This window comes from Drosophila teissieri, chromosome X, assembly GCF_016746235.2.
Source record: "Drosophila teissieri strain GT53w chromosome X, Prin_Dtei_1.1, whole genome shotgun sequence".
Taxonomy (NCBI): Eukaryota; Metazoa; Arthropoda; class Insecta; order Diptera; family Drosophilidae; genus Drosophila; species Drosophila teissieri.
The window spans coordinates 6642660-6653912 of NC_053034.1; the positions used below are offsets into that span (position 1 = coordinate 6642660).

At 49.8% G+C, this 11253-nt stretch overlaps 3 protein-coding genes across 4 annotated transcripts; 1 reads left to right on the plus strand and 2 right to left on the minus strand.

Moving 5' to 3' along the window:
* Window positions 1–8: 8 nt before the first annotated feature.
* LOC122623440 (carnosine N-methyltransferase) lies at window positions 9–2873 on the minus strand. 2 transcript variants are annotated; one of them, XM_043802601.1, is made up of 6 exons: window positions 2635–2873; window positions 1931–2189; window positions 1369–1487; window positions 1160–1300; window positions 816–1073; window positions 9–754 (listed from the first exon to the last, which is right to left on the minus strand). In XM_043802601.1, the coding sequence occupies exons 1-6, from the start codon at window positions 2766–2768 to the stop codon at window positions 328–330; spliced, it is 1338 nt and encodes a 445-aa protein (XP_043658536.1). In that variant the 5' UTR covers window positions 2769–2873; the 3' UTR covers window positions 9–327. The 2 variants fall into 2 exon arrangements, with proteins under 2 accessions (XP_043658536.1, XP_043658535.1); XM_043802600.1 differs by having other exon boundaries at window positions 1369–1538.
* A 161-nt stretch (window positions 2874–3034) lies between these two features.
* LOC122623438 (type II inositol 1,4,5-trisphosphate 5-phosphatase) lies at window positions 3035–7413 on the minus strand. The gene is made up of 9 exons (XM_043802598.1): window positions 6551–7413; window positions 6300–6486; window positions 5793–6054; window positions 5546–5731; window positions 5154–5486; window positions 4211–5087; window positions 3953–4139; window positions 3667–3891; window positions 3035–3602 (listed from the first exon to the last, which is right to left on the minus strand). Exons 1-9 carry the CDS (start codon window positions 6656–6658, stop codon window positions 3415–3417), a joined length of 2553 nt encoding a protein of 850 aa, XP_043658533.1. The 5' UTR covers window positions 6659–7413; the 3' UTR covers window positions 3035–3414.
* A 117-nt stretch (window positions 7414–7530) lies between these two features.
* Window positions 7531–10224, plus strand: LOC122623595 (translation initiation factor eIF-2B subunit epsilon). The gene is made up of 5 exons (XM_043802836.1): window positions 7531–7712; window positions 7792–7916; window positions 8026–9314; window positions 9382–9668; window positions 9731–10224. Exons 1-5 carry the CDS (start codon window positions 7620–7622, stop codon window positions 9953–9955), a joined length of 2019 nt encoding a protein of 672 aa, XP_043658771.1. The 5' UTR covers window positions 7531–7619; the 3' UTR covers window positions 9956–10224.
* The last annotated feature ends 1029 nt before the right edge of the window (window positions 10225–11253 follow it).

Genomic DNA, 11253 nt, shown 5'->3' on the forward strand with positions numbered 1-11253 from the left:
TATTTATCTAAATTTTTTAAGTTTTTCTTTTGGTATATTTGGTTGGCCTAGTTGGGACACTTCCCACATTTAAGTTTGCATGATGAGCATAATGAGCGCGAAATTTTCCTAAACTTAGCAATTTTCGAAAAATTAAAACTGTATAGAGGAGTAAATAGAGGTATAAAGGTTAATCTATAACATCGAAGCAATGTAGTGTCGATTCGAGTTCCCTGTCTTGCCTGTGACGTGGTAGTTAAGATGTTGGTGATGTGATGCCATCTTTAGGTGGGTTTGCACTTGGTTTTGATTGTGGTGTTTAGATGTGGTGTTGGTTTTGGTTTTGCATCACGTTGGCTGGGCCTTCATCTCAGTATCACCATTGGCCATGGCCAGTGTTTTTAGTTGCTGTTTTTGTCCCATTTCATTCTGTTCTGGCTGTTGCTCCTCCTCCTCCTCCTCCTCGCTGTCCTCGCGAACAATGAGATCGTGTGGCTCCCTGGAGGCCTTGCGTTTGCCCCGCTGCTCCTCAAACGTATCCGGCTTGCGGCAAACCCAGAAGAGGCTCTGGTACTCGCTCTGCTTCATTGAAGACGGATTCTGGGCGTACTTGGTTCGGATGCCGGTGCGCGATGTCTCGATCACGAATCCGACACTTTCCATGATGATGCATAGGTCCTCGAACGTCGGCTCGATGCTGTTTTGCCCGCTGACGTCGCTGTAATGGTACAGCAGCGGTCCGAGATTCACCCAAATACCACCCGGCACGAGGATTCTGCAAGGATTATGTAAAAGTCAACATAGCTGGTATATGTGTATGCATTTGTGTAACTCACTTGTAAATTGTGCGTATGAAGTCAATGACGTTATTGGCACAATCTATGAAGAAGCACGTGGCCACGCAGTTGTAGGCGTTCGGCGTCTTGTAGACCTCCAGAAAGTCCCCTGCTGCTATTTCGAAATGTCCTTTGGGTGGATTTTTAAGCGGGCAGACGTCTGGAAACCGAACGGCGGCCACCTGATCCTCGCGCCTTAAGTTATTCACATACTGGTGCACCCACGGGTATAGCACGTACTTGTTCTCGTAATCGCAGCTGAAAGAGCCGAAAGAGACAACAGAATACGTTCCAATTAGAAAGCATTAGAAAGCAATGCACCGAGCTGACCGAACTGAACTCACAGGTTGAGGACAAAATTGGAGGCGATCAGCATGAAGTAGGAAAACTCGTTGCCCTCGCACGAGTATCCCAAGCATGCAAGCTCGTAGGTGAGCCGTCCCAGTCCCGCTCCCGGCACCAGGATCTTTATCTCCTTCAGCTCGCTGTTCGAAAGAAAGCAGATGAATATCAAATCAATAAATGCAGTGAAGTGTGCTCAGTTGTTACTCACAAATCGCTGGGCTTGTAGTACTCGACGATGCTGTCGATGATTGGTTTATAGGACTGCTCCCGCTCCAAGGCTCCTTCAGTGCTCCAGTCGCGCGCAATCAACTTCAACGTCGACTGGGCCTTTAAAATTTTTAGAGGTTCAACGTCAGCTTCATCGAATGGAATATCAATCTGCGAGTTGAATTAGAGCGGGTGCGAGATACAAGGTGTGGGTGTCGTGTACAGATATGGAAAAGAAACATAAGCGAAAGAAGTTGGATTTCCAATCAATAATAAAAAGAGAAAATGAAGATATTGGGGTGTAACAGAGCAAATTCAAATATATGTATGGTTATATAAATAAATAAATCCTAAACACAGAAATGGCCATTTTATAAGTAAATTGTTTTACCAATAGTAAGTGTAAAATTTAACAATTCTAAAGGGACAAATTCAATTGACCATCTACAAAGCGGTGGAAAAAGTAAAAAGTAATATAGCTAAATTATAGGGGATTGGGATTTGAGGGAGGATGAAGGAGTGCTTCCTAGGTGCCGCATTGAACCGCAGCTTTGGTCGATTACCTGGTCCATGTCACCGTGCCTCACATTTGGCGGCGGCTCGTCAAACTCCCACCGGTCCGCCGAAGGATCCCCAGTCGCTTCCTCCGCCGGATAGAGGACGCGCTCCCGCAGTATTTCACGGATAACCGCCTGGTTGCGATCGATGCACGTGCGCACGCACTCCAGATGCCCTCGGTACCTGGCTAGCATGATTTGATCCTCGCCAGACAGGCTGTTCAGGTAATCCATGGAGCGCTTTAGCCGCTGGCACGCATATGGCCTGCATGGGAGAAGTTAATTGATTTTCATTATCAGCAAGCACGCTTATCACCAGTGATGACACCCTCGATTGTTTACAAACTTTGCATAGGCCATCTTATACGTCATATAATGTGATCTCTTGGTAATTAGATATGTTTCATCTGAATTAAAGCACTCTTATAAAAAATACTTCGTGTTGATTTGACTGGATGGGATACGTTTAAGGATGGGCGACTTCTATGGAGCGGTAGGCCATTTAAAGACGCTAGCCAGATTTGGCGTGAATACACCCGCACCGCCAGCACTGGCGGCAAACGAAACGGGAGTTTGTCGGCAGCTTGTCTGCACATGTCGCTGCTCCCGCACCGCACCGCACGGCCCCACCCCGCCGCTCCACATTTGGTCGGCAGGCGTCCCTTTGGAGCATGTGCTCCAGAGCGGAGCGCAAAAACAATAACAATTACCCATAGTAAAGGAAGGCGTTCTGGACCTTCTGAATGTGCTTCTCCTCCTCCTCCTCGTTGGCGGCGAACGCCCGGGCCAGCTGCTCGTCCATTTTGGGATGCATCGGGAACGTGGCGCAGTCCATGGAGCTCATCAGGGCGCGTCGGCAGCGGTTTCTACGATAATCTAAGCTAGTTGTATCCTGCAGTAATCTGTTGCCTTTGCATTATGTTGTCGTCTGTGTCAAACTGAATACGGCAACCATGCTCTGGTCACACTACAGCATGTCGATGACTTTGGGAATTTAATCGATATCATCCATGCTCAGCATGCGCGAAGCGCGCTTTTTAAATTTTTGAAACTTTAGAAGGCGTGGCCCAGTATGTGGAGGACGCAGGAAAAATAAGTTCAGCATATTGATACATTGATACTGTATGTAACGGTGTTCATTTATTTTTCAGTTGCAACTGAAACGGGGATGTAAGAGGGTCACTTCATTAATCTAAATTAACAAGCAATCGTGCTGAACGAAACATCGACATAACGCGTGTGCAGCACACTTCGAATAACTTATTTACACAATTCATTTATCTTTGCGTTGCTGGTTCCGTGTCTCCGTGGCTTTGTGATGCAGGCGGGGACAACCGAGTTGGAATGAACGGAGGGCGGGCACAAACAATTAACAGTTAAAACAGAGAAAACATAAATGCTAAGTGCCAACAAAGTACCAACAAGTAAAATAAATAGCCTAACACTATGCGTAACTATCAACAGAGTACATCTATCGCTCGCTTCCGGTTCTATGCCTGCAGACCGGCCCGGTTCCCGGATCCGGAGCCTGTTCCAGTTCCGGCGCCCTCATTGCCGTTGCCCATCGCCTCGACGTCGGTGTCGATGAAGAGCCTCATGAACTGATTGCAGCGGCTGTGGTAGTCCATCCACGCGGCACGCTCGGTGCTGCGCAACAGAATGCGGCCAAAGGTGGAGGCTGTGTGGAGAGGCGGAAAGGCGTTACGATGGTTGTACAATGCTTGCGTATCTTCTCTACCCACCGACTTGATGCAGATCGTAGAACTGACTCTCGATGCCCGCGCGCAGGAACATACACAGGTGCATGAAAACATTGCGCTTCGGAGGGCTCAACAGCGAAATGTAGTCCATGGCCTGCGACTTGTTGGTGCACTCCAGCAGGTTCTCGACCACCGGCTCCAGCAGCGCTTGCTCCGGCAGATCCAGCAAAAGCAGCAGCGCCTGCGCAGCCGTCTCGGCGTTGGCAGCTGCAGATCGTACAGGAATATTCAGAACTAGTATGGGGACAAACACACAAAGTCCACTTACGGAACGGATCATCCGACCAGGTGTCCAACCAGTCGCGCACCGAATTAAACTGAGCACCGAGGGAGAGACGCGAGTCATAGGACGGGAAGGCCCCCACCTGCTTGGAGCCCTGCCTGTACAGGTAGTCGATCAGCAGAAAGAATTCCCGGGGCATCGTCACACGGTATTCCGGTGATTCGTCATTCATCTGCAACGAAACGTGATTCATAATTATTCGAAATGAATATTGCAGAAATGAAGAAAATTCAGGGAACTCACCAGCTGCTTAATCTGATCTTGAGAGTACTCGCTTAGTGGTCGATCGGTGCGGCACATCGTCTCCATGGAAAGGCCAAAGCAACTGGGCTGATAGTCGCCGGTAACCGTGATGAAGATGTCCCGCCCGTTCTCCACGTGGAGGATGAGAATATCGAAGTTGTCGCTGGCGCGGATCTTGCGCAGCAATCCGGCAATGGTCCGCACATTGGCGTTCATTTTCAGCCGAATGCTTCGGGCGGAGTCGATCAGCAGCGAGTCTTGGCGCGGATCGACGTGCAGCCATGGCTCGCAGATGGCGTGTATGTCCTTCTCTTTGAAACTGAAGTCCACAGGTAGTGGGCAGTTGTTATAGACGTTGAAGTCCCGCGTGCTCGGCTCGTTGAAACGCACTGTTCCGAAATCGATGACCGTCTTCTCGACATTGATCTGCGGCTGGTTGTCGTTCTCCCGTTTATCCACTGCTTTCAGCACCTCCTCCTGGACCCGTTTGTACTTGATCTCGTCGCGCGTCTTGACCTTCACCTGAAACACGGCGTACACGGGCTTGTGATCGCTCTGGCGAATCTCCATGATGCTGTTGTAGACCAGCTGCTCGATGCGCGTGCCCTTCCAGAGCACTCGATCGCAGTAGGCCGGCGCACGCTGCTTCTCGCTGCTGTCGTAGGTGTCCGTGCCCGGATCATACTTGTACGTCGGCCGGAACTTGATCTCGCCCTCGGTGTAGCCCTCGAAGCACTTTCCACGCAGCATCTCCTGACGCAGCTGGTCGTACTGCAGGAGCAGCTCGTAGGTCTGGGCATCGCTCAGTGGTCCTGGTCGCTGTTGGCCAGGCGGCTCCTGGATGCGGTAATTCAAATCGCCCAGCCAGAAGATGTGACTGAAAAAAGAAAGAAAGATATGGAGTGAAATAATACTCATCAATGCACTTTTTGCCCAATCTTACTCATGGTCACTGATTGTTCGTCCGTCGTCGAAGCGTATGCCCTCCACGATGGCATTGTAGTCCTGATTCCGCTCCTCCACGTTGCCCATGTGGGCCGCCAGGTGGGAGTTCACAAAGCAGATGTTGCCCTCGTTGAGCTGCAGGCTGATGGCGACGCCGCCCTTGTTGCCAAGCGTATTGAAGATGCCGCGGGCCACCGACTTGGGCCGGCAACGGATGATGTGCTGTCGCAGCTGCTTGCGCACAATGACCGTCAACATAGTGGCCACCAGGCGGTGCGACATTAGGATCTCGTACTCCACGTCTGGGTGGACGCTCCCCATCATATTATCGCTGCACAAGTAAGAACCAATTAGGCGCGAGCCTATACAACATATGTGGCACACACTCACATCCACTGCTTCTCGAGGGCCTGCATCTGGGTGGAGTTCAACATAGCCTTTGTGGGAGTGTCCAGCTCCTGCAGTCCAATCGCGTAGATGTCCGGCGGCTTTTCACTGCATGCCAGCCAGGCTCGCAGCGGATTGTTGCTGTCGTTGCAGGTCTTGTTGTTCACATTCCAAGTGGCGCAGTAGATTCTGCAAGAAAGAAACCCGTTGGTGAGGTGACTCTCGCTTGACAGGGCATGTTCCAACTCACATGATGTCCTTGTAGACAATGTACTCGCTCTCCCGCTTCTTCAGCTCCTGCTTCACCTCTCCGATTTGCCGGTAGTCGTTCAGCCACCTGAAGTTAAGCACCGTCTCGGGATCATGCTGTGCCATGGTGCTCTTGAAGGAAATCACCTTGGCCACAAACTCCTCGTAGTGGTCGCTCTCCGTGGCGTAGTAGTAGTACTTGATGGGCCCATCCTCGGCTGTGGACAGGTCAAACTGTTGCGAGGTGATCGAGGTCTTGCTGTCTGCAACAATATATTACAAAATTATGATAAAGACGTGCAAACTTCGAGGGTGCTTTCACTAATTAGTTTGCTTTCATCACAGCTGAATGCCGATATAATCGTAGGTAAATGCATAGTTATTCTGACATGTGGCCATAAGAAGTGCAAACTTATTGGTTTTGTGACGGCTTGACAAACAGTCACTGTGCAATTTGTTGTTTAGCTAACAACGTTAGGCTGCCTGGCGGTGCATGCACCCTGCTCACCCTGTCGCAACTGGAAATTGTGGTCGATGGCGAACACCTTGTTGACGATCAGCTCGTTCGCAGCGGTCAGCGGAGTGCGCAAGTAGGAGAAGGCGATGATGGCGAACGTGCCGCCCGACTGCGATGTGACCAGTGCCAGAAGGCGATTGGAGTACTCAGGACCTTTGATCTGATACGCCTCGAATATCTGTAGGCAAAGGATGTTTTAATAGCAGCAGTTATCGGATGATAGATGGCGGATGATTGCTTACGTATTCTATTGTTTCGTCCTCCTTGAAGCGCTCCTTCACAATGTCCTTGATCGTCCTGGTGGCCGCAGTAGCGGCTCCATTGGCCACTGCTTCGCTCAACGTGTCCATTTCCCCCGGCTCCTGCTTGCTGATAACGTTTCTAGTGCGCCTCTGTTTTCCCTGCCCAGCTGGATCCTGCTGGGCCGCCTGTTTGCCAAGAGATCGCTGCGCTAATCTCGGAATGAAGGGTAATACTCGAGCGGTTTCTTCTGCTGCGTCGATAAATGTATGCAGATATGGATACGGGCAGTATGGACAGTTCGCTGCGTCGTTGCTCTTTTCTATTTATAGTTGGCGCGAACGCCCAGCGCGATTTTTGTTCGTCTGCTGCGGGTGTTCGTCGGCTGAGAATGGGGAACTCTTCGATTTTCTGCTGGACTGTGACTGGTAGCTGGCTGATGGTAGCTGGTTTCTAATGACGAGGGCGAGTCACTGCAACTGGCCGGGTGACCCTGCTCTTGGGCAACGCGACCGTGGCGGAATCCGAGTTGTGGAATCGGGTTCGGCGCTTATCGCAGCCGTTTGTTTGTTTTCTCGCCCCGCTTTGTTGTTGTTTCCCTCAAGGTGGGTGTAACGCACACGCACGCACACACACTCGCACACAGTCGCGCACAGAGGCACTTATTCATCGGTAATGTGATGACAATTATTGACAATCCAGCGCGATCTTGCGCGTCTCCAGTGGCTGCTGCGGCGCGGGGTAGGCGGTGCGGTGGGAACACAGCACAGACAGAGTGGCACGCGTGCTTATTACGCCGCTGTGATCATTATATTTATTAGCACTTATTTTCCGGGCGACTTTTGCAGCCGTTTTCGAGGTGTGACCAGCGTGGCAATGCGCCAAAATGCCATTACACTTGGCGTTGACATTGGTCCAATCAGAAATGGTTGGTGACCCGGCTAAACCGGCTGGCGGTGTGACCAGGCTGCAAGTGCTCGGCATGGGCATGCCGCAATCGCAAACGCACCAGTGGCCAGCAAAGCAATTGTCCAGTTTTGTGGCGAAACTAGCGCCCGCAATACCAAAAATATGGCCCAATTCGAGAAGGAGATCGTGCAGGCGGTGCTGATCGCCGACAACAATGTGTGGAACTTCAAGCCCCTCTCCGACGAGGGCTCCACGGTGAGTAGCAGCCCACTGGCTGCGTCCGTTTCCATTCAATTCGTTGCGATTCGATTCAATTCGATGCGATTCTTTACAGGCTCTGCTGCCCCTGGTCAACGTGCGGATGCTGGACTATGCGCTCATGGCGCTGAATCGCAGCGGCGTGGAGGAGGTGTTCGTGTACACCAGCCTCTACCGGTCGAGCATACGGGAGCACATCAGGTGGGTGTGGGTCAAGTTGCAGTGGCTGCCGGAATCATGGGATAATGGGATAATGGGATGATGCAATGTTGCGGCTGCTGATATTCGCTCGATTTTCGCTACATTGCAGGGCCGGCATTGCCACGGACGCAGCGTGGTCCTTCAAGATGACCGTCCATGTGATCGGCGACGAGGGCTGTCGCTGCTTTGGCGATGCCATGCGGGATCTGGACAACAAGGCGCTGATCCGTGGCAACTTTATACTGCTTGGCGCCGATACGGTGACCAATGCCGATCTGCGCCCGGTGCTGGAGCAGCACAAGCGGCAGGCCAAGTTCGACAAGGGCACCGCCGCCACGCTGGTGTTCAAGGAGTGTGCCAACAATGTGCGCACTGGCAACGAGCTGCTGATCGCCGTGGACCGCCGCAACGACCGGCTGCACTACCACCAGCGGCTGCGGATGCACCACAAGGAGTCACGCTACCAAATACCCCTGGACGTCTTCCTGGGCAACTCGTGTGTGGCGCTGCACCACAACCTCTTGGATCCGCAGATTGCCATTGGCTCGCCCTCAATGCTGTCGCTGTTCAACGACAACTTTGACTTTCAGACGCGTGATGACTTCGTCCGCGGTCTGCTGATAAACGAAGAGCTGCTGGACAGCAGGATATATGTGGCCATGCTGCCGGCAGCCCAGTACGCGCACAAGGTGAACAACTGGCCGGCCTACCAGCTGGTCAGCCGGGACATCATCAACCGGTGGGCCTACCCATTCGTACCGGACATTGGCCTTTACAAGCTGCAGCAGCAGTACGTCTTCCACAAGGACAACATCTACAAGAGCCCCGAGGCGCATGTCTCGAAAGTGGCTTTGCTGCAGAACGTGGTCATCCAAGCTGGCAGTCACGTCGACAGTGGGACCGTGATTAGTGACAGCGTGATTGGCGCCAATTGCCGGATTGGCAAGAACTGTCGACTGACCAATGCGTACCTCATGGCCGGTGTCACCGTCATGGACAACTGCAAACTGGAACACTGCGTGGTGGGCGATGGCGCCTTCATCAACGTGGATTGCGACGTAAGCGCGGGCTGTGTGCTCGGCGCTAAAAGCGTGCTGCCTGCCAAGACAACGTTGGCGAAGACCCTCATCACCAGCTCGCCCAGCAGACGGCGCAGCGAGGATGAGGTTGCAGTGGAGCTGAAGAGCATCGGTCCGAATGCCTACATTGTCAGCGATTTGACGACGGGTGATCCCGAAGACTCGGATGGCGAGGACTTGTTGCCGCAGCAACCGCTCTGTATACCTAAAATGGGAGACTTGCTGGCGCCGCTGGACGAGATCAGCTACTGCAGCGATTTCAGCGAGGACGACGAGGACGGCTCGCGAGCAGTGACGCCGCTGCCCGATGACACAAACAGTGAGTGCTGTCTGCGTGTGCAATTGAAATCCATTCTAATCATGTTTTACCAATTCGCGAACCGTAGTTTTCCTGGGAGAAGTAATCGATTCCTTGACACGGGGCTTCCGGGAGAAGTCCAATCCTGACTTCCTTGTCCTCGAAATCAACTCCTCGCGCTATGCGTACAACATGTCCCTCAAGGAAGTTAACTTCAACGTGGTGAAGGCCGTTTTCGGCATGCAGAGCATCGTGGAACCGGCCAACAACAACGTACTAGTCGCCATAAACGCCGCCTTCAAGCAATTGGGACCTGTGGTATCCAACTACATTAAAAGCGAGGATGCCATGATGGATTGTCTCAAGGCGCTGGAGGTGAATGTCCCCATCATTTTCACAAAAAACCCCATTTACCAACCAATCCCCTTTTCCCGCAGGATGTGTACGAGGAGAATCATTTGGTGAGGGAGAAGATCTCGCAGATCGTGCACTATCTGTACGACAAGGACTTTGTGTCCGAGAGTGCCATCCAGGCCTGGTTCGAGCAGTTGGACGAGGAGGAGCATGCACACCTGCGCCAAAGCCTCGCAAAGCTCGTGGCCTGGCTGGATCAGTCCAGCGAGGAAGATGATGACGACGACGACGAGGAGGACGATGACTAATCAAAGACTTGGCCTCCATTTCTTATTCCCATTTTAGTTAAGTAATTTCCTTGCTTATCCTAATGCCCGAGACCGAGCAAAGAAATGGAAAATAATTCTAAGGTCGATAGAAAAATCACAGACTCACATTTTTGCCAAATCCCGATTTTGCGTCCGAGAACTGCTAGTTTTTTGGCCACAACATTGGAGATAATGGTCGAAATATGAAGTCGGATGCATCGTTGAGCTTGTAATTAAAATCCAAATGGATTGGCATTCGAGCCTGAAAACTTTTAACTTTTCAAATTTTTTTTGCTAAAATCGTGGTTTTACCCCTTACAAAAAGGGGGAAATTCAACAAATTATTTATTTTAACAAATAAGCAGGAAAGTAGTTTTATGGATCGTTAGTTGGGTTCGTAAGCAACACAGAACAGTATTTTATATTGCTTTGTGACGATTTAATAGAAAGTTATGATACAAAATCCCAGTTAAGAAACTAGTTTTGGCCAATCACGATTTTCTGCCCAAAAATTATCGGTTTTTAGTTAATAAAAATAGAAGGAACTGTCTGAATATAGAATGTTATAGATCGTTGAACTCGCAATTAAATTCCCCATCGGATGGCATTCACAGATAAAAATGTTACATTTTGGACATTTTTCGCAAAAAATGATGATGGTACCCCTTAAAAAAATGAGAAATTTTGTAAATTTTTTTTTTTTCAAAATCAGCAAAAATTTGATAGGGATCGTTTGTTGGGATCATTAGCTGTAAAAAATAGTAATTTTTATGGCTGTGTAAAGTTTTTTGGCCAAGTTATGATGTAAAATCTCCGTAATGAACATAGTTTTTCTATAAGCCTGATTTTTTCCACCCAAAAAATCAGTTTTTTGTTCACAGCATTCAAAATATTGATCTGAATATGGAATGTCGTACCTCGTTAAACTCGTAATAAAATTCCCCATCGGATGGCGTTCACAGATTAAAATGTTGCATTTTGGCCATTTTTCGCAAAAAATGATGATGGTACCCCTTACAAAAAAGTGAAATTTAGGAAAAAAAAATTTTTTTTTTAAATCTTCAAAAAAGTAATAGGGGTTATTAGCTGGGATCATTAGCTGTACAAAACACTAATTTTTATGGTTGTGTGATGATTTTCAAGAAAGTTATGATGAAAACCCCTCCGAAAAATATTTATTTTTGCCTATTCCTCATTTTCTGCTCAAAAATTATTAGTCTTTTGTTTACAAAATTTGAAGAAAGCGTCTAAATATGGAATGTCATATATCGTTGAACTCGCAAAAAAATTTCCAATCG

Excerpts from the sequence above, each read along its gene's own strand:
- LOC122623595 (XM_043802836.1), top strand. The coding sequence starts at position 7,620 with ATGGCCCAATTCGAGAAGGAGATCGTGCAGGCGGTGCTGATCGCCGAC. Across the intron at positions 9,315-9,381 it reads GCTGCCCGATGACACAAACA|TTTTCCTGGGAGAAGTAATC; the intron begins GTGAGTGCTGTC and ends CGCGAACCGTAG. Across the intron at positions 9,669-9,730 it reads ATTGTCTCAAGGCGCTGGAG|GATGTGTACGAGGAGAATCA; the intron begins GTGAATGTCCCC and ends CTTTTCCCGCAG.
- LOC122623440 (XM_043802600.1), bottom strand. The coding sequence starts at position 2,768 with ATGAGCTCCATGGACTGCGCCACGTTCCCGATGCATCCCAAAATGGAC. Across the intron at positions 2,190-2,634 it reads AACGCCTTCCTTTACTATGG|GCCATATGCGTGCCAGCGGC; the intron begins GTAATTGTTATT and ends TCTCCCATGCAG. Across the intron at positions 1,301-1,368 it reads TACTACAAGCCCAGCGATTT|CGAGCTGAAGGAGATAAAGA; the intron begins GTGAGTAACAAC and ends TCTTTCGAACAG.
- LOC122623438 (XM_043802598.1), bottom strand. The coding sequence starts at position 6,658 with ATGGACACGTTGAGCGAAGCAGTGGCCAATGGAGCCGCTACTGCGGCC. Across the intron at positions 6,487-6,550 it reads AGGACGAAACAATAGAATAC|ATATTCGAGGCGTATCAGAT; the intron begins GTAAGCAATCAT and ends CTTTGCCTACAG. Across the intron at positions 5,732-5,792 it reads ATTGTCTACAAGGACATCAT|AATCTACTGCGCCACTTGGA; the intron begins GTGAGTTGGAAC and ends TCTTTCTTGCAG.